This window comes from Terrapene carolina, unplaced genomic scaffold (assembly GCF_002925995.2).
Source record: "Terrapene carolina triunguis isolate 2854851 unplaced genomic scaffold, T_m_triunguis-2.0 Scaffold93, whole genome shotgun sequence".
Lineage (NCBI taxonomy): Eukaryota > Metazoa > Chordata > Testudines > Emydidae > Terrapene > Terrapene triunguis.
Window position 1 is genome coordinate 19,649,747 of NW_020664444.1, and position 22,432 is coordinate 19,672,178.

General features: G+C 40.9%; 1 protein-coding gene across 1 annotated transcript in view; it reads left to right on the forward strand.

Moving 5' to 3' along the window:
• The window catches only part of PDXDC1 (pyridoxal dependent decarboxylase domain containing 1), a 35,303-nt gene extending 14,010 nt beyond the window's left edge, over nt 1–21,293 (forward strand). The window contains exons 12-22 of the mRNA XM_029911258.1: nt 1,775–1,825; nt 4,026–4,089; nt 4,505–4,593; nt 8,037–8,142; nt 9,248–9,419; nt 10,123–10,241; nt 12,705–12,826; nt 15,486–15,578; nt 15,677–15,773; nt 17,305–17,409; nt 20,105–21,293. Coding sequence (XP_029767118.1) covers nt 1,775–1,825; nt 4,026–4,089; nt 4,505–4,593; nt 8,037–8,142; nt 9,248–9,419; nt 10,123–10,241; nt 12,705–12,826; nt 15,486–15,578; nt 15,677–15,773; nt 17,305–17,409; nt 20,105–20,376 — 1,290 coding nt within the window. The 3' untranslated portion in view covers nt 20,377–21,293. The remainder of the gene's footprint in view (nt 1–1,774; nt 1,826–4,025; nt 4,090–4,504; nt 4,594–8,036; nt 8,143–9,247; nt 9,420–10,122; nt 10,242–12,704; nt 12,827–15,485; nt 15,579–15,676; nt 15,774–17,304; nt 17,410–20,104) is intronic.
• Nucleotides 21,294–22,432: the final 1,139 nt, after the last annotated feature.

Genomic DNA, 22,432 nt, shown 5'->3' on the forward strand with positions numbered 1-22,432 from the left:
ACTGGATTGGGACTTAAAAGGTTCAGTGCCTGGCAATGCCACAGACTTCCTGTGTGACCTTAGGCAAGTCACTTAATCTCTGTGCCTCAATTCCCCATCAGTAGATGAAGATAATTATTCCTTTCCCCCATCCTTTGTCTTTTCTATTTCGAATGTATGCTGCTCAGGGTATAGAATGTCTCTTACTATGTATTTGTACAGAGCCTAGCACAATGGGAGTCTGTAGGCTTACTGTAATGCAAATAATAAGTAGTAATTTATAAATCACTGAGACAAGGGGTTCCAAATGGAAGTACTGAGGGTTTCTTAAATGCAGTAGCAAGAACTGTTTGGAAGTTATAGCTCTTCAGTGAAAACTGAGATCGTCTCTCTCATGTATAGTATTTGACCATAACTAAGGCTACAACTTGGTCACGGATTCTGTGCCTTACCGTGACCTACCTGACTTTTTGCAGTGGCTGGTGCACCTGGCTCAGGGGCAGCTCAGGCAGTCCCTGCACTGGTCACTGCTGGGGCAGTCTCGGGCCACCGCGCCCATCCCACCCCCAGCAGCAGAGTTTGGGTGTGGGAGGGGGCAGGGGATTGGGGCACGGGACAGGGTGAGGCAGGCTCTGAGCGGCACTTACCTGGGGGGCTCCCCAGAAGCGGCGACATTCCCCTCGCTCAGGTCCTAGGCGGAGGCATGGCCAGGCAGCTCTGCGTGCTGCCTCCATCTGCAGGCACCACCCCTGCAGCTCCTATTGGCCAAGGTTCCCAGCCAATGAGAGCTGCGAAACCAGCGCTCTGGGTGGCGGAAGCACACAGAGCTGCCTGGCCACACCTCCGCCTAGGACCTGAGCGAGGGGGATGTCGCCGCTTCCGGGGAGCCCCTCCTGTTAAGAGCCACTCAGAGCCTGTCTCACCCTGTCCCGTGCCCCAACCCCCTGCTCCCTCCCATACCCAAACTCTGCTGCTGCTGGGGGTGGGAGGTGGGTGCACAGCAAGGTAGGGAGCCTGCTACCCTCACCCCACCCCCAGCACCAGCGGGGGTCCCGGGCCACGTTCCACTGCCTGCCCCCTTCCTCCCCCCAGCACCGGCTGGGGTCCCACACCGCTGGCCATGTGCCCCCCCCCCCAGCGCCAGCGGGGGACCTGCAGCCTGCTCCCCACCCCACCCCCAGCATCCAGCCTACCCTTCCCGAGTACCCTCGGGCAGCCCCTCCCCCAGGTTTTAGTCAGGGGTATATAGTAAGTCATGGACAGGTCATGGGCTGTGAATTTTGGTTTACTGCCCATGACCTGTCCGTGACTTTTACTAAAAATACCTGTGACTAAACCGTAGCCTTAACTCTAACCAATAGATTACTATAATCCTTCTTCACATAGATGCTAATTCTTCTCAGGTGTTTGATTCCCAGTTGAAGTTAATGGGAGCTGTATACAAGCACCCAAGGGCTGACTGTTGTCCATAGGTGCTAATCTCTCCCATTAGTATGTGGGAATTTATACATCCACTGTCTTTTGAACGGACTAAATAATCTATCTACGAAGCTTAGGTGTATACATATATGCACGTGTTTGAGTCCTACAATAAACCATTTTCCTAAATAATATACTGTTAAAATTCCATGATATTGGTAATATTAATTAGACAGAGATTCTTGTTTGTAGCATCCTAAATTTAAACTTTGTAAATGTAAGCTCACACTTATGGATGTTGAGTTAGTGTTGTCTCTGTCTGTGAAAAGTAATTTTAAACCAAAAAATCTTTGTTTTTTTATCCTTTGTTCTTTAGAGTCAGAGGTTGCTGGAAAACTTGAAGAACATGGATTTCATTAAAACTTCGGTACAACCTGCCTTTAATACTTGGAGTAGTTTAGCAACTGGTGGTTATTAAATATCAAAAATTTTGTGAAACCAATTATCTTTAAAAAAAAAAAATGTGACCCTACCCACAGCCTTGGTGGTGGTGGTGGTATTCTGACTACTGAAATTACCCCTTAAAGTGTCAATGGAATTGCATAAATGTATTTGCATATAGCAAGACTTGGTCCCTAGGTTGTATTCCTTGTCCCGTTGCTGTTTCTCTCTACACACACTCAAGCTATGGATATAATGCTCAGAGGCTGCCTCTGTGTTGCTGAGTAGCGCTTAATGTATTAAAACTTATTCAATATTCTTTTATACTTTTTTATATTTGAAATTCATTCTTGACTATGGATTTAGCAGTACCCTGGCCAGATGTAGATATAGTGTGGATGTTCTTATATCTGTAGACAAAGTAGTTGTCCTGCTGTGAGGGTGTTATGATACAGGAGAGTGATGTTTGTTTTAAAAAAAAAAAAAAAAACCCCACTGCTCTTAATTGAACATTCTAGTTTTTAAATTAGTTATGTTTAATGCAGCTGCTTCTAATCCAGTTTCAGTCGAAAAGATGCCCTATTCAACAGATATTTTTATTGATCTGACCCTTTGTGTATTAGAATAAATACTGTATTCATGCTAGTTTTCTTGGAAAACAAATGACCACAGATCACTGTGAGTGACAAAGTAATTTCATTTGTGAAAATAATCTTTTAGAACTCGTGAGTTATGGAGATCCACTGTAGCCATTCCACCTTCCCACTGTATATGTTCTTGATAGCATCTACTATGTCATTGAACAGCTCAATTATCTATTCAGAGAGATTTATGCAAGAAACTTTGCTCATAGAGCACCAAGGAAAATTAAAGCTATTTAAAAAAAAAAAATTAAATGCCTGTCAGTGAATGTATTCACATTTTTCACTTTATAGTGCCCAAAATTCAGTTGTGTGTAACTGAAATAGAATACAATCCCTTTTTATGTGAGGGGTAGTTTACTTTGCTATGTTTGTGTATATATTGAGAATATGAGTGGCTATACTAGGTTAGACCACTGGTCCAACTAGCCCAGTAACCTGTCTTCTAACCTGTCAGAGGGAATGAACAGAACAGGGCAATTATCAAGTGATCCATCCCTCATCGTTTAGTCCCGGCATCTGGTAGTCAGAGGCTTTGGGACACCCAGAACTTGGGGTTGCATCCCTGACCATCTTGGCTAATAGCCATTGATGGACCTATCTAACTTATCTAGTTCTTTTTCTGAACCTAGTCATACTTTTGGGCTTCACAACATCCCCTGGCATCGAGTACCACAGCTTGATCATATTGTGTGTAGTACTTCCTTTTGTTTTAAACCTGCTACCTATTAATTTCATTGGTGACCCATGGTTCTTGTGTTATGTGAATGGGTAAATAACACTTTCACTTTCTCCACACCATTTATGATTTTACAGATCTGTCACATCCCCCCCTTAGTCAACTTTTTCAAGCTGAATATTCTCTTTAATTTCTCCTTATATGGAAGCTGTTCCATATCATTTTTCTTGCCCTTCTCTGTACCTTTTCCATTTCTAATACATGTCTTTTTTGAGATGGGGCAACCCGAACTGCATGCAGTATTCAAAGTCTGAGTGTACCATGGATTTATATAGTGGCATATTTACTGTCTTTTATTATCTATCCCTTTCCTAATGGTTCCTAATATTCTGCTTTTTTGACTTCCGCTGTACATTCAGTGGAAGTTTTCAGAGAACTATCCACAATGACTTCAAGATCTCTTTCTTGAGTGGTAACAGCTAATTCAGCCTCCATCATTTTGTATGTGTAGTTGGGATTATGCTTTCCAATGTGCATTACTTTGCACTTATCAACATCGAATTTCATCTGCCGTTTTGTGAGATCCCTTTGTAACTCTTTGCAGTCTGCTTTGGACTTAACTATCTTGAGTAATTTTGTATTGTCTGTTTCCTCACTGTTTCCCTCTTTTTCCAGATCATTTACACAAAGTTTTATGATGAGTTAATTTTTTTAGTACTGAGTCAAAACATTACGGAAACTAGAACATTGTTAATACTGACAAAACCAAATGATGTGGTGGTCTCTACTGTCAGTTTTGTACCTACAACAATAAAGCTGTTTTAAGTGTTTTCATAACAACATGGATTTTTTAATTCTATTTTTAGGTTGAAGATGAATTTAGCTCTCCTGTAGTGGTATTCAAGTTTTCCCCAGAACTTCCAAATATAGGTGTGTAACTTATAGACAAAACATGATGATTTCATCTATTAATTCAGTAAGCTAGTTTTATTAGGTACATTACATTGTGCACTTTTTCTAATTAGTCTGAACATAAAACAAGTTTTGTTTATACAGTAGTGGTTAGAACCACCTCTTTAATTGTACTCTTGTTGCAGAGTTCCATTGCATTGAGACAATGGAAGGTGATTACAAATTGTTGAAATAAATACATTTCAATGCTATAATTGCTTTTGGAATGATATCTTTTTAAATCCCATATTTGCCCTTTTGAGGTCAAATAGAGTTTAATTTTCCTAGATTTCATAAAATTTCATAAAAATGTTGTTTGTCTAAAAAAATTGCCTTTTGCTTTAGTTAAATAAATGAAACTCTGTCTCTGCGATTTTTGTCTCTTTGGGTTCAGATCAGATGCTACATGCTGGACCGGCATCTATAATTCAACACCCTATAACCAGCAATGAGAGACATATTTGTGACACCTTCAATCAGTGGGTAAGATTTGATGTTCATTTCTCTTAAGAACTAAAATGGATGTTCTGTAAAACAGAGGAGGATTGGGTGCCTCAGGGAATTATATAACCTAGAACAGACTAGGTCAGTAGTGACAGTTGCCACCAAATGGCTATTTGGTATCCTATGTGAAATCAGCCTGCAGAGTTTTTGGGATTAAAAAAGATGGTTTTAGTCTGAAGCACTGACAACCTGGTGTCTTTCATATGTTTTAAGGTACAAAATAATTATGATGAAAACAATGATTCTCTTAATTCTTGCATACCTCAAGAGGTGTGTGTTTTGTTTCTTTAGGCTACTGAGATTAAATAAATTTAGTTTTTCCTCCGGCATTAAAAAAAAAAAAAAAAAAAAAAAGGCAGATCTGAGAGTTATGTTGCTTTCACTTTGCAACAGTTATGTCTCCATTTTAAGTTGGTACTTCTGGGAGGTGAGGGATGTCCTGTATTAGGGAGTCCAATATCCTAGGAGAGGAGTGAGTGTCTCTTCCCTCTTGCCACAAAAACCTGTCTAGGTTTCTACTGCTCAGAAGTGGAGTAAGCTAAAATTTAAGGTGTTAAACTGCTTACTAGTAATTTTGACACATCAAGAACTACAGCAAGATCAGCTGATTTACTTTTGACATCCATTTGAAATGTCAGTTTCCACTCAATCTTAGGCCTGGTCTACACTAACCCCCCAATTCGAACTAAGGTACGCAACTTCAGCTACGTGAATAACGTAGCTGAAGTCGACGTACCTTAGTTCGAACTTACCGTGGTCCAGCCGCGGCAGGCAGGCTCCCCCGTCGACTTCGCGTACTCCTCGCGCCGAGCAGGATTACCGGAGTCGACGGCGAGCACTTCTGGGTTCGATTGCCTGCCGCCGAACCAGCGCGTAAGTATAGACAAGCCCTTAGAAACTTTGTATCTACTTCCCTATTCCAGTCTAGGTTTATGAATCTTTTTATTATACAAGCACTAGAGGAAGGAGGAAGTGTCACGGACTCACAGATCGTGCCCACTCTTGGCCCCGTGCGGGGTGCCCCTTTCAGTGAGACAGCCCTTCTCAGGGGTCCACTCTCTCTCGGGGTCAGGCCCCTCCACCTCCTGGAGCCGCACCTCTCTGAGCCTTAGCACATCTGTCTCTCGCCATGGGCCCCCTCAGGGAGTCCACTCGCTTTGGACCCCTGGGGCCTCCACCCCCCCCCCGAAGGGGTTGATGCAACCCTGTTCTCTAGACCAGAGTGACTCTCAGCCAGCGTAAAACAGGAGGGTTTATTGAGCGACTGAAGACAGCACAGGAAACCCTCTGACCCTCAGGCCTGGCCTCCCTCAGCACAGCACAGTCTCCCCTGTATCCAGGTGGGCTCTGCCTGCTCCCCCTCTCCAGGCCAGAGCCCCCCTGCTTCCCAGCTGGGCATCTGATATCACCGGCCCCAGGCCCCGCCTCTGTCCATTGTCTTCTTTCCAGGTAAAGAGGGTTCTCTGGGCCTCCTCTCCTCTCCGTCCCCCCTCCCCCCCCGTCTGGCTGGAACTGGCTGGTTAGGTCATGGGGTCCTCTCTTCGCAGCCCATTGTCCTCCCACTGGCCAGAACTGGCTGCGACTCCTGAGCTGGGTCTCCGGTGAGGGTCGTCAGGTCACAAGTCGCCGGGGTGTCCCTCCTCCAGGCCATCAGCTGGGGTCCCAAGTTCCCTCTCCGGTCCTCTGCAACAACAAACTCCCTCTCCCCTCACCTCGTTAAATCAGTAAAACCCAGGGGCACTGAGTCCCACTCCCTCTGCATGCAAATCATTGGAAAACCACGAAAAGATAAGAAAATCCCCTACTTCGTCACAGGAAGCAAGACTACCAAATGTCAGGACCCTCTTTCCCTACCCAAAACAACTTCCTTATTCATGCCTTGCCTTATATGAAATCATGTGTGCCTCTTCTTTTTTCCCTCACATTCAGAGTGGGAGCAACATTTGCATTATGTGTTAAGAAAATGCATCTCTCTAATTGCATAAAATATGCATACTCTAATAATTATTTGAACTGTTATGCATTGCCAACCTGTTTGTGACCCCAATAACAAGGGCAGCCTTAGGTTCTGTTAGGGATCCTATGCAATGGAACACATGTAGGGGGACTTCGTTCAGGAACCTTTCCACCTGTTACTTTTTCCTTCCACCTCTATGTACTCATGACCTTCCTTGACCACTGCCCACCTGCAGTTGTTTCCCTAACCATTTTGAGGCTTTGAGCCACCTGGAAATCTAGTTGGACTAGAAAGTCAAGAGGCAGAGCTAAAACACAACTTTCAAAGCTGGGAAACACAATAGATGAGAAACAAGACAGCAGAAAGGAGAAATTATGCTGCATGTTTCCGTAACATGTAATCCCACAGATTGATGACAGCATGTAGCATTACTGTGGGTTGAACAGGTGCCGACCTTCCTTTTGAATTTTTCATAACCCATTTATGCTCAGGGTCAAGAGTGGCATGAAATGCAACTTAGAGATCCTTGGCAAACACAATTTCTTCAAAATAAAAACAATAGAAAGTACTTCTGGCATGAATTAGCAGAAATTTTGTGGCTTTGCAACTGATTTTATGAATGAAGGATTTGGGTATCTTCAGAAAAGAGACCTTGCCATTATAAATAACAGTGAATCTTAGTTGTATTAACAGGAAGCTGCCAACTTAAAAATTACACTGTTTTATCTACTATTGTTACAAATAAGACCAAAAGATGATGACAGATAGTCCTCTATGTTTTACTTGATGCATTTACTTAAGCAGCCCTTGTTAGTGTAAAATTTTTACAGAGCAACAGGGAGAGAGAAACTTTTTTTGTTTTGTTTTTTTTGTTAAGTGATTGTAAAATCACAAAAATTGGCAAATGGACTGAATGGCAGCTTAAGTATCTGAAACTACTTTTACTTTTTTTTTTTTTTTTTTGTAGATTTCTGGCTGATAGCCTCCCTTTATATACTGCAATTTCAGTATTTTTCTCCACTGCTACTAGTAGAACTCCTACTAAAATGTACTTTTAAATAAACAAAAGTGCATGATTTTGTTTTTAAACTCATTATTTTGGAAGTAAACATATTCCTGCTTTATGGGAGAGGCGGTAACCATCTTGCAATAACCACTGAAAAAATTACACATTTTGTGGTTTGCTTAGAAATTGTGAAGTAGGTTTTCATTTTGTTAATATAAGTGTGCAACTTTTTTGTTTGTTTTATAGATGGTGCTGTGAGCTTGCTCACAGCAAAAATTTTACCGTGCTTCAGGGAATAATGAACAGTTAACTTTTAAGAAGTAAAGAGAGAAAACCCTTACTAGGGACAATTTAACAGACAAATGGTTCGTTGAAGCTACGGGAACAGTCTAATACAAGTTGGCAATAATGAGAAATTAATGCTCAATAAATTCCTCTAATTTTGCCTTGTCCCTTCAGCTAGGTGAACAGTTGGCACAGTTAGTGCCTGCCAGTGGAGTTGATGTGGTAGAACTAGAAGATGAAGGCACATGTGTACGGTTTAGCCCATTAATGACTTCTGCAGGTAAATGAGTCACTTAATTTAGCCACTTACATAGATATTTCATCCTGAGGTGAAAAAAATTGGAATTTGCTATTTAAAATTGTAAATATCCTGCATGTGTAAAACATCTGTATGTTTAAATCTGTTCTCCTTGGCTTTGCTTTTTTCCTTATTTTTATATTGAGAGGCTGTTTTAACACTACAAAAACAACTTCAATATTCTATTGTGCCTTGGTAGCAGTTACGTTAGAAGTAGCTGAATTTCCGGTAGCTTTGTCATCTTGTATAGCATTATGTCGCACCACATCTGTAAAGCCTTTTACTTTATACTGTCTACATTTACTGGTGAGAACAAGGTACGAAGCTGAGTAACATTCCTGTCTTAAACTGTCAGAATACAGAAACATTGGAGATGAAATATCCTTGCCTTTCCCTCTCTCATCTACTTACAGAATGAAGGAAGAATTTGGCCTGCTTATTCAGATGATTAGACACAGGAACTGAGCCCATGTTTAGAATATAATAGACTAATTGGAAGAAGAAAATAGTATCCATTAAAGCTTGGTTATTTTCGTTAGTACTGTAAAGAAAACTTTTTCCCTCTCTCTCCTAGAAGAGGGTGTAGGCTCTGATGTTAGAGAGATGGAGGTAGCTACTGGGAAGAACTTTTAAATTAGAAATTAAATGACCGAACAAGGGATTCCAGTTTAATGAGTAACCTTAGTTGGTGATTCTGAACTTTGTAATTAAAACTGAAGCTGATTGATCTTTTTTGTAACCTTTTGGCTATAGAGGGAGGGATTTCCTGTTGCTAACTACCATTATGACTTTAGAATATCAGAAAATCAATTTATTGGTATTACAATTTGCTTATTTTTTTCTCCTTAATATTTGACTCCAGCCATTTTGATGTGTTGAGTGTTTTCAGTGAATGGCAAGCTGAAGAAAAACGGCCTTCAGCATACAGATTAAGATAATATGATTTTTGAACATTATTTAATTTAGGATTGGCTTGTAAAGTGGGTTATCTATAAATATAGGTAACCATGACACCTGTCTTACCGTATCTAACATATGAAAACTCTGTCAATTCAGTAATTCCCAAGCTAATTCATTAGCTCTTCAGTTTTAGGAACTGAAGTACAAGATGTAGATCAGTTGGTGGACTGCTTGAAAATGAAGATATCAATACTGACATGCACACTGCAGCTAAGAGAGGAATTTGAGCAAGAAGTGAAAAGAACAGTAGGCTTGTCATATATTGAAGACCTCAGCTGGCCAGGACTAGGTGTTGTAAGGTAAGTGTTAGGTAGCTCCAGACATGACATTGTTTGAGCTTTACTTCAAGAGATATTTGGATAGACAGTACCTTCAGCAGAGAGAATAAGTGCCGTCTTCACTAGTGATCCTTTGGACCAGCAAAATCTGGCTTATGGCACAGCTGCAATTTCCTTAAGAGAGGATGTCTGAATTTTGTGAAATTACTTAGGAGTTTGGAACTTCCTAGAAGTTAAAGACCTGGTTTGCCAAAGTAATTGAGTTAACAAGTAGAATTTAAGGAGCATTGTGGATCATTTGTAGTAAACGTTAATGTACCTGTGTACCTTATGTATTTAGCCTACCACTGCAGTCAGTTTATCTTTAATCAGTAGTAGAACTTATTTGTCTCTTTTGGCAAATACAGTGCTGCTCATATATTGGAGATCATTATCATTAAGGTTCCTATGTGGTCAGAAAGAGCTGAACCATTATCAATACAATACTTCCAAAAAGCTATTAAAGAAATTTTTCTGTATCCAAAAATGCTTTTCCTTCAACTGCAAACATTACCAAATTTTCTCCAACTTGGTTGGTTGCTATCACTATTCAAATTTCACCCACTACACAAGTTTACGGTACATGTAGGTAAATTGTTGAAAGATGTTAGAAGTGCAGATTTGTTCTGTTTTTGTTTGTATTGTAAAATAAAATGGCTTGCTGTCCTCTGGCTTGATTTTAAAGGTATGAGTATAACAGTGATGGGAAGAATGATGACAAACAAGAGAAAGAAGCAGAGAAAATTAACACTGGACTTTTGAAAAAATTAAATGAACTGGAATCGGATCTCACTTTTTCTTTGGGTAATTATCACTGTTGGTAATATCAGTTCTGTAAATAATCAGGTTAATGCCCTCAATTCTTTTTTCCCCAAACTGTATTATAAATCTCACTACAAGTCATATATCCATGTATTATTAAAAAGTTCTGTCCGCTTCTACGTTAAACAGTAGATGTGTTTCTACAAATATTGTCTCTCTGATCTTGCTTCCTTCCCCATTGCTCGTTTCAGTTGAGGCCTACTAGAAAGCAGTAGTGTTTCTTGTCAGCAACAGCTTCAGCAGAGTACATCCATTGTTCCCAGAGTACTCATCAAACCTCAAGCATGATTATACTAAACTGAGAAGTGTTTTCATCCTAGAAAACCCAAATGTTATATTGCTTATGTTGACAAAGTTCTGTCTTACATTTTGTTTTTGCGGGTGCGGACGCTTAATTGGGAAAATTCAAAAATTTGCTATTAGTTTAGGAACAGCAAAGAACATTTCTTTATGCAGTGCTTACCGGTGGTCCCCCAACCCTAAGTCTATTTCTGATTGTTACAGAGGTGGCATATGCTAGACAAGAAAAGCATCCAGTCATAAACATGTTGGACTTAATGATCATTAATACCAGTACTGCATTCTCAGCTATAAGTTGATTGTGCAAGTGAATTACCCACCACCGGGTGTGTTATAATATGTGCCAAATTGGAGGGGTGTCTGCCTCGTATTGTACCTAATTGAAGCAGGAACTCAATCTCAAACTGGGCTGCTTACTGCATTCTGTGACTAGGTTAGATGTTTTAGGTGACTCTGGCTATAATATATAACTGAAACACTCAGTTACATTTTAACCACTCTATTGCATGAGTAAATTAATGTCTTACAATGTGTTTTGTTTGTCCTCGAAATGGTATCAAAATGCAACACATTCCTACATTAGTGGTTTCCAGTCTTACTGTAACTAATTAATAAAGCCACTCATTTTTAATTTTTAAAAAGCAAATGGCCTAGATGTCATGTGTGAATGTGCTTAAAGAAACAGTTGTCTAAAACCCCACTAGAGTGATATAAAATCAGTGAAACATGAGATTCTGCATAAACTTATACAATGGCCTCTGTGCACACATGGAATTTCCAGGTGAACCTTGCCTGGTCCTCTCAGTGCTACTTCTGCTTTAAAAAGACTACACACAGTACTCAAGAGCATACCTACAGCTGCTGCATTTCAGCTTTCTCTCAAAGGTGAAATGGGAACATTAAAAATATAGCAAGTGAACATTTTTAGATGGTTTTGCCATGAGTTAGTAATGATAATAATAGCACTAAGGGCCAAATCTCAAGAGGTGCTAATCAACAGGTGTCTAGTCTTATTGATTTTAGTGGGAGTTGAAGATGAGCCAGACCTTGGAGGAGGTGCTCACCACTTCATAGGATCATGCCCTTAGAGCTCTTAATTTCCTAAGAACTATGTAAACATAATTCAGTAACCATCCCTATGAGGTGGGTATTTTAATTTCCCTCATACTGAGGTTAAGTGACCGCTCCAAGACATGAACTCAGGAATTTCTGTCTTCCAGATCTTTGACAGTTTTAAAACCCCCCAATCCTGCAGACCTTAGGCAAAACTATTTTTTTATCATGCTAATGATGCCTTTGGCTTTGTGGAAGCCACTTAACCTACATACATTTGTTGTTGTTTTTTTCCATCTGTAAAATGAGAATTATAATGCCTACTACACAAGTGTTGTAAGGATCAATGATTATAGACTGCTTTGAAGATGAAAATCAGTAAGTGTTGCTGTTACCTCTACTTAAGGCAGTGCTAATATAGCATGACTTTTCTATTCGAGAGTTCTAATCTTCCATATTCATCTCTAAGAATAAGTTTAAATGTGTCAGAGTTATGGATCCATGCTGTTGAAAGATGTCCCAGAATAATGTGGCTCTTTAGAAGGTACAATAATGTGCTATTTAAGTGTGTATATACAGTATTCGTTGTAAAAATGCCTCATTAACCCATCCGTGTTCAACAGTAGGGGGAAGAAAGGGCCTAGTGGCATCCCTCAGAACACCACAGCTTTTGGAATAGAAAACTCAGCTGCTTAAATGCTCTGTTTTTCACAATCAGTGGTTTCATGCAGCTTTTAATGTTGCTGCTTCTTATAAGCACACAGTTATATAAAATATCTACTGTATTACTTCCTGTCTAAACTTAGTTATGTTTTTCCTCTTTGAAGAAGTGCAATGCCAAGTACTTTCAGTGAATTGGGCATATGCAAAGATTACACTTAAGTACTAAAACAAAAATATGGTTGGATTCCCTGGCACATAAGTGTGAGTAGGGTGCCTGTTGAAAGGTTATCTTCCTCTATGAAGCTAAATATTTTTCTCTTTTTACTAACTACACAATCTATTATGTTTTGTAATTTTAAACCTTGTTAAAGAGGCACTTAGATTTTGCTGCAAAAGTGTAAAAATATGGAATCTCCATTCTGTTCACAGGCCCGGAATTTGGAGGGGAGAAGAACTGTGTATATATCGGCACGGTAACTGAAGATCTGGATGTGTCCGAGCTGGTAGAAACTATTGCAGCAACAGGCAGAGAAATTGAAGAAAATTCTAGAGTATGTATTGAAATCTTTCCTATTTTCAAAATTTACAAAATGTTTTAGCATTAGTTTTCTCCAAACTGGTTTCAGGGCAACTTCTTATTCTTTGATGTGAAAGAAAATTGCACGTATTTAGCTATATAGTGATTTGCATCTACATGGTGAGAGAACTTCACAGTATTATGACTCTCTCATGATACTTTGGTTTAGGTTTACATTTTTGTGTTTATAACTCTTCTGCCAGCATTAGACACTTTTCTAGTGCGGAAATAGGCAAACTCAGTGACTGTACGGTTTCCATAATGGTTTAAGCCATCAGAAAAAAATTTCCCTTTTTGAATGATCTGGGGCAGATCATCAACTGGTGTAAATTGTTCCATTGAATTCAGTGAAACTATGCCAACACACCAGCTTGAAAATCTGCCACTTAATGTTTTCCATTCATTTTATTTGTTAAATCAACAGCTTGGAAACTGGATTTACAGTGTCTTTATTGCTAGTAAAAACGTTGGTGCTGATACAGGATTACCTGAGAAGCTTTGGTTAATATCTGGCCTATTGAAGTTGTCATAACAAAACCTTCAGTAAAAAGGAAAGTGGTGGTTATTTGAACAACACTGCACCCACAGAATAAATCCTTGTTCAAGTGTACTCTGAATATTCCCACTCCTGGGGATGTGCTGATTATGTAGCTGTGCCTGTGGAACCATTGATAGCAGTGCCTGGTGGAGTGCTATTGCACCTCTCCTGTTCCTTCCCTCACTGTTCCTGAGACTATAAAAGAGGATCTTGGCTCTCTAGCCACCTCAGTTCCTTCTAATTGCTGCAGTGGATGGATCAGGAACTGCATTTGGACTCTTAGCCTGAATCCCGTGCTTGAATAGTGCCCATTATGCTAAGCATAAATTTAGATTACTTTTCTTGTGTTAGCATTTTAAGGGTTAGGAGTTTTTTTAAAAGGAAATATTAAATGTTCTAAGTAGTTGTTAGTTCATCTTTGGTTCCACTATTAGAATCCAATGGTGGTTATGAAGATCAGCTTCATGATCTTAATAGAGATCAGCTATTAAGAAGTGCACCTTTTGCCCTGCATTTGATGCTTATGAGATGCCTGTCAGGGAGGGACATTGTCCCTCAGCGGTTCAATCTGAAGTGCTTTCACCCCAAGAGTATGGGAAGAACAGACTGCAAATGGTCCTGCTGGCAGGAGGCTTTGACAGACAAGCCCTCTGGATATTGTACACATTTGTGAGCAAGCAAACGGACCCTAATACTACTTGAGAAAAGAGGCAGCAGAGACCTCTCCATAAGATGCCATCTTCAGTTCAGATCTCCAAGAAATCTCTGGTACCTAAAAAGGATCCTGATCCATTGGATCTGAAACTGAAAAGCGGAAATAACCTGTTGGTGATTGGCTCTGCTCACTGAGCCAATCTGCAGGAGTGACACCTTCCTTGGAACCAGGAACTTGGGGGGGGGGGGCGGGACTCAGGGTGCAAAGAAGGACTCTATCAGCAGAGCCTCGGGAGTCAGTGGATGTGTCTAGAGCAGTCTATCACAGATCTGGTTGAGCTCCCCAGTTGGACACTTAGCATACTGTGGTAAGGGGATCCAAACACTGACTCCCATGTGCCCTTAGCTTGTTGGTGCTGAGCAGAGGTTAGGCATGTCCCAGTCTAACGAAGCAAACAGCTGTCATTGCTGATAGACTGGGTTCAATTCTCCATTCTGAACTTCCTCAGTAACTGACCATGACAGTGGTAGCTAAGATCTGTCATGTGGAGCCACAACCTCAACTTGGGTCAAATCTGGAAGGGAGCAATAAGGACTCTGAAAAGAAAAGGAAGGCTTCTTCAGATCCCCACACTGCTGCGTCTTTGACCTATATTAGACCTGAAAAAACTCAACTCCTTTATCAGGAAGTTCTGATTCTATATCTTTAAACTGGCATCTATAATACCTTCCCTCTCTATACAAGGTTGGTATGCTGTTCTCAATTTGAAGTCTATTTCAATCAGATCATTACACTGCCAATATCTTTGCTTCCTAGTAGAGGAGAATTATTTTCAAATCAGAGTCCCTCCCTTCAGCTGTTCTACTGCCCCCCAGTTTTTACAAAGTGCCTCAGGGAGGTGGCAGCACATTTTTGGAGACAAGAGATCCACATATACCTGTACTTGGATGACTGTTAAATCAAAGTGTTGCCAGAACAAAATCTATCCAAAATCATATCCTTCACCGATGCTCCCTATTTGAGCTGGGGCTCTCAGAAAGTTCAGGAACAGTGAGAGGAGGAGATAGGTGAGGTGAGGGTGCAATAGCATTACAACAAGCACTGCAATCAAAAGGTTCCATCAGCACAGCTGCACCACTGGCATATTCATGAGTGTGAATATATAGAGGACACTCAAAGAACTCTGGCTAGAGGTGAGTAGCCTACATCTAAGCAAGAGAAATTCATGCCCTTGCAATTAAATGTGTTACAAGATCCATGTAAAAAAAAGCTACTCTCAATCTATAGTTGTCTATTTATAGTATTAAATAAATGGCATTAGTCAACTACTGACCTAATTTAAAAAAATGCACAAATGTCCCCATTTAAATTTAATCTTCATGTAAGGGACCAAGAAGCCAGTTTAAGTGCAGTAATGCATGCTCTTCCATTTTTAATTAGCTGCTGGAAAACATGACTGAAGTCGTTAGAAAGGGGATACAGGAAGCGCAGGTTCAGCTTCAGAAAGCAAATGAAGAAAGACTTCTTGAAGAGGTAAGAATTCCAAAATAATCTGTTATCTACATCACATAACTCTGTAACACTTAGATGGGTCATTCGCTAGAATGATCTTTTAACGGCATGTTTTACAGGGCCTGCTACGACAGATTCCTGTAGTTGGCTCTGTGCTGAACTGGTTTTCTCCATTTCAAGCATCACCAAAGGGAAGAACATTTAACTTAACAGCAGGTAGGAATAAATACATCTGCAGCAATAGTACATTAGCAATAATTCTGTAAAATGTGGAAACTTTTACAATGTTATGGAGATTTCTTGTTAACTGATTTATAAGACGTCCAAATTTTGTGATTAAAAAGGAACTCTTAAAATCTAAAGGAACATTGTTTACCCACCCCTTGTCAAACACTGAATAAGAAAATATCTGCTGCCACCATCTGTCCAGTTCCCTTTAAATCTCAATACTTAACAATTCTCAAGTCAAATTAAAGCGAGTTGCTGGATTTGACTGTTGTTCCCGCCACTATATTACTAGAAAGGGCTCTTCAATTCATCTGTGCGAATTCCAGATGTGTACGTTGGAAAATTGGATTTCTGCTTGAACTTCTTGTACAAAAAACAGCAGGATGGGGAGCACTTAATAGTGTCATAAGATCATTCCTCCAAGTGTGTAATATATACAAGCACGATATATCTATATGTATGTGTACATAGTGAACATTATATATTATGGTGGCACTAAATTGACCTGCATGCTGTAACTAAACTAATTTTTCTATTTGAGTTCTTGGTTCAGGTATCCTCTGACCTGTCATGTTCCCAACCTTCACTAGTCTGCACAGTAAGACATTATTAGTCTGGGAACAGCAGGTTAGAACTGAATCGGGACTAGCTCTTGACTATGGTGGGTATAGTGTGAACATGCCTATGTGGAGGGAATCCATGGCAGTGTAAAAGAGTGAATGGAAAAATTATCCTAGTTGGATTCCACTTGTACCTCATGCAAGTCATTCTGGAGTAAGTACTAGCCTAGTTTTCCCTGAGACTGTAAGTTCTCAGACTAGGGGAGGCTGAGAATGTGGTAGCAGAGGCCTGCGAGCAGCCTTATATTTATATATATATGTCAGGCCAGCCTTATATTTATTTTTAAGCTAGGAGGGTGGGGGAAGCATGTTCACTGAGTTGCTTCACTTCTCCCACAGTGGTTGAAGCACAGAATGGAAGATTCCTTTGGCAGAAAAAGGCAAGATTTGCCTGAGAAGGATTTATCCTCTTTCTGATCAAATGTTCTTTTAAAGTGCTGTGCTCACAGGGACTTGAAAGGAAGTTTGAAGCTGAGGCTGTATCAAGTTTCCAGCGGTGGAGGGAAAGGAGAATGTTCACTATGGTAGAAGTTATAAAGTGGGTGCCAGTCATTTGATTATTTTGAGAATCTGTATGCAATAGTTCATGTCCCTTTCTGTACCTGAAGCATAGTATATTCTGTTTGTGATTAGAATGGCACAGATTTATGGGGAGTTGGCAAGTACAGCTTCAGAAAGGGGGCTTAGGCCCAGATTCTCAACCGGAGTCAGGCACCTAAATACCTTTGATGATCTGGGCCTTAATACTTGCTTGGGGACAGGCAGGAGAGTGAGTTAAATATAGAGCACCAGAAAAGTTTAAAAAATGTGTACTTAGTTAACATGTTACCTGGTTCTAATATTATTTAGTGGTGTCAATAAAACTGTCTCTTTAAAGACTTTTTTCCCTCCATTGGCAGGCTCTCTAGAGTCCACAGAACCCACATATGTATCAAAAGCGCAGGGGACTGGGACTACCCCACCCCCGACTCCGACTCCCAATCGCATTAAACAAAGACTTCCTGGTAAGTTTCCTCCAATTAATTTTAATAAATGTGCAGTTTGACACTAAAGAACACTCTGCTTTGTTCAAAAAGCTAATTAGTACATAATGGAGTTTTATTGCCTAATCAGAGTGAGTTTTGCTTTTTCGTCTCCACATACAGTAACTCGTTTCTTAACATTGTAGTTATGTTCCTGAAAAATGTGACTTTAAGCAAAACGAAGTTAAGCAAATCCAATTTCCCCATAAGAATTAATGTAAATGGGGGGGTTAGGCTCCAGGGAAATTTTTTTCACCAGACAAAAGACTATATATTTTTATATATATTTAAACAAACAATTTAATACTGTACACAGCAATGCTGATTGTGAGGCTTGGTTGAGGTGGTGGAGTCAGAGGGTGGGATATTTCCCAGGGAATGCCTTGCTGCTCAATGATGAACTAGCATTCGGCTGAGCTCTCAAGGGTTAACCCATTGTTGTTAATGTAGCCTCACACTCTACAAGGCAAGACAGCAAACAGAGACAGAGAGACGCGCATTGCCCCTTTAAGTACACTGACCCCCCTCTAAATACATTGCCTTTTTAAGTAGATCAGCAAGTTGAGACGGCTGCTGTTCCCAGAACGCTTCCTCCCATGTCTCTATGGAGATGGGGTGAGCAGAGGGGAGGAGGACACCCTGACATTAGCGCGCGTGCGCGCACACCCACACCCACACACACACACACACACCAGGAAGCAGCTCCAAGGCAGAGGGCAGAAGCAGCACGTGGCAGTGGGGACAGCTGAACTGCAGGCAATTAATAGCCTGCCGGGCAGCTGCTGCACAGGGAACTTAGGGGAGCAGGGAGCTGATCGGGGGCTGCTGGTCCATTCTGGTTCCAAGCCCCCACCAGCTATCTCCAACGGGCTGCTCTTTTTGCAAGCAGTGGACGAAGCAGGCGGCTGCCAAACAACGTTATAAGGGAGCATTGCACAACTTTAAACAAGCATGTTCTCTAATTGATCAGCAACGAAACAACATTAACCAGAATGACTTTAAGTGAGGAGTTACTGTACATTACTTTCCTGATCACGTCAAACTAGAGCACTAGTCTTGTAATTGTACCTGTCCTCCTGTTGATTTTAAATGACCAGTGCAGCAGTCAAAAAGACCCAGAATGGGGCTAAACATTCCATGGAGCACTATTCAGATCCATCTTTTCCCACCCCCATTGTGCTCTGAAGGAATAAATCCTGGGACTGCAGGGGAGGTAGCTATCCTTCTAAACAGCAATAACTACCTCTGACCACAGGGCTTTTTCCTCTGGAAAATATTGTAGAATTGTAAATTCTCTAGTTCACACTGAGGGTTACTGAAGTTTGCAAATTAGCAAGAAAACAAACCCACAACCGCAAAAAAACAAGGACAATGTATTTTATTTATTTTGGCCACTGCAGTTTTTTTTTTTTTTTTTTTTTTTTTGCTGTGCTACACAAACGTGGTATTTTGTGGAAGTAATGTTATCTTAGTATGAAATCCAGAGGTGAAAGTAAGCCGGTACACCCCGGTATGGCGTAGTGGCAAGAGCCGGTTTGCCGTACCAGGGCGGCCCGGCTTCCCCTGGGGCTCCCAGCAGGGGCTGGAGCCCCAGGCCCTTTAAATTGCCACCAGAGCCCCACTGCTGGAGCCCTGGGGTAGGGCAGCAGGGCTCTGTGAGCTATTTAAAAGGTCCAGGGCTCCCGCTGCTTCTACCGGCCCGGCCCTTTAAATAGCTGCCGGAGCCCTGAAGTAGTGGCGATGGGCCTCTGGCGGCTATTTAAAGGGCCGGGGCATAGAAGCAGCAGGGGCCCCGGACTTTTTAAATAGCCCCCAGAGCCCAGGGGCAGCGGGGGGCTCCAGGGGCTATTTAAAGGGCCCGGGGCTCCAGCTGCCTCTGCTGCCCTGGTCCTTTAAATAGCCGCGGGAGCCCCACTGCTTCCTAGGGCTCCTGCGGCTATTTACAGGGCCGGGGCGGTAGAAGCAGGCGAGCCCCGGGCCCTTTAAATAGCCCCCCAGAGCCCCAGGCTGCTGCTGCTGCTACCCCGGGGTGGGGGGGCTCTTACCTTACAGGGTGGGCTGGGGCTGGCTCTGTCTCCCTCAGCCATGCCCCTTCTGCCCTAGGCCCCGCCCCTTCCGGGGGCCACAGCTGGCCCCAGCGTACTGCTAAGTCACTGGACTTACTTTCACCCCTGATGAAATCTCACAACAGCAGCTCAGGAGAGGCAAGATGAGCTTTTTTCCTTTCACTGTGTAAATGAGTTGATTAGCCAAATCTAGGCTGGCAAAGCGATACTGACAGTCGTGTCCTTTTTCCTCTGGTCAGATTTAAGTTTGACTTTAGTTTGGACTGTCAGGTTCTCTAGTTGGTCATTAATCCTTTGGGGCACAGTGACCTGTTGTAGTAATTTACCCATCCAAAACAGTTTTATCAAGTAATGTGTCCCTGGGCTTTTGCTCTTTTTACTGACAGTCACTTTATCCAGCCAAGCCTTAGCTGGGTTACTGTTTACTGGTGCAGATTACATCAGTTACACATCTGTGCTTGTATATCTAAATGAACTTAAATGCTGGTGCTAAATTGCATCCACGGCTTTAAAAATAGAGGCCAGCTTTTTAAAATGTGGCTTATAGTTTGTATTGATTAGTCTGTGCATTTACTGCCTTCTAATGCTATATTCATTAAACATTTCCACAGGTCAAAAGCTTTTTAAAAGATCTTTAAGAAGCTCTGATGGATTTAGTGAGACCAGTTCAGTTAGTCATACTGATGACTTGGAAAAGATGGAGCAACTCTCCCATTCTGTGTCTACTGTACAAGAGCAAGGGACTGTGGAGACAGAGAAAGCGGAGCAGCAGAATGAGATCGTACAGGTAACAAATGACAAAACTGAAGACCTGCAAAGTGACAAATCACAACGATCAGGAAATGACTGCACTAAAGTAGAGGAACAAGAAAGTCTAAGATAAAATCCAGATTTTGTGAATGAAGACTTTGTATAATAACCACATTCCCTGTACGGCAGGGAAATTTATGATGTATTCAAAATGTGAACAGTGCCACACGTTAGTACAGTAACTACTACTGTAATTCACAGTTAACAGGGATTTTGCACAAAAGCAAGTTAAAAACAAAGCTTTTTCCCCTAGGGCCAGTTAACTTGTTTTATTGTACACTTATGACAATTGTTTCAACCCTATATACATTCTCTCCAAAGTGATATTAAAATACCTGATTTATTTTAATGGCTTATAAACATTTGCCTGAAGGAATATTTTTTGGCAAAAGAGTGACAGTTATTGTATGAATCCAGGTGGCATTATAGCGCTTAATGAGTTGATCATACATTTGAATTAAGGTTAAGCATGCACCTGGTGATATTTGTAAAGTGGGCCTAATTTAAAAATATTCAATAAACCTGCCAGTTGCTCACCTTTATATTTTAAATCAGTTTAATCTTAAAAAAACAAAAGCACAATAATGTAGGTAGTCATGCTAGCTGTAGTGCACATCATCTCATTGCTTTTTTAATCCCTAATGTTCATTAGAAATCCATTGCCTCTTACTAAAAAGGTCGTCAAGCAGTTGCGGTGCAATGAATGACAGGGATGTACACGTGTGTATATTATGAATATGTAAATACTACTTTGCCATCAACTTTTTTTTTTTTTTTTGCTGTTGTATGAATTGGCCCACTTGTTAAGCTCCTTAATCTTACAGGGCTTCTGTTAACCCTTTTAGAAAGTAATAGTGCCTCTGCATGACACAGATCTATCCTTATTTACTGCTGCACACCCTCTATAACCAGGTCCTATGAACAGAGTTACTGGACTCTTTTTGGTTATGTATTTTTAAAGATACTTGTTACTAAAGCTTGAAAAAGTCATGTTAGTGATGGTTTCTACACTATTCTGATTTTTGAGTAACATAACTAACTTTTAGTAGATATTGTACATATTGAAGAAATTATAGGTTACATACACTACAGCACATAGCTTCTTTATAATCTGTTAACGTGTGATATTAGACAAGTTTAATGTTCAGAAGTATTTTCACCGGCAGAAACTGACTTTACAGTGTAGAAGCAAAACAGATACACTAAAAAAAAATGGATCCAGCCCTACAAAATTGACTTAACACTATCACCAGTATTTCCTTTTCATAAATAGGATGTGCGTAAATTACTACCTTGTGTAGGTCATCATGGCGGCTCTAGTGGTAACAGGATTGGATAGCATTGTGATATTTTAAGGATTTGTTGTTGTTTTATATGTACTGTCAACTTTTCAGTTTTTGATTCTCTGGGGCTGGGGAGCTGTAGTTAAAGTATATTAAGTCAAACTTTGTTTATAATTTCAGATATTTCTCATAAAACAGAGTGCAATTTTTCTTAAGTACAAAAACAATTAAGTCAACTAGTCTTCCTTATTAGTTTATTTGGTAATGAAGTACATTAACATGGGTATATTTGTGGGGGGCAAAATCAAAAATTAATTTAATATTTTTATATTTGGAATTGCTGAACTAGTGGTTTTGTTGGACTAGAGCTACATACTTTAGATATTACCCGAATGTTTCAATAAAGATTCTTCAAATTACAGTATCTGATAATTCAATTACCGTTGAAGAAAGTTGCACTAAAATCTGTGCTGTAGTTTATGAAAACAGGTGTTTGACTGATGGGGGTGGTGGTTCTAGGTACCAAAGAAAAACTGGAGTGTCAAACACCTCTACTACAATCTCTATCCATATATTGCACAGCCTCTGTGTTTCAACTGTTGCTACTTCCAGTTCACTCAAGGCTCCGACAAGGCTCGAGGAAGGAAGCCCGAGACTCAGCATTAGTGTGGGGAGGGCCCAGGGCAGGACAGAAGTTGCTTTTGAGTTTGGTTAAAAGACTCCTGAGAGAAGCCCTGGGGCCACTATACTCATACAGTGGAACAAAAGAGGAGCTCTGGAGGGGAGAAAATGGCAGGCTGATGACCAATGTTGTGTGGGATACTGATTGGCCAGAGGGCCAAGTGA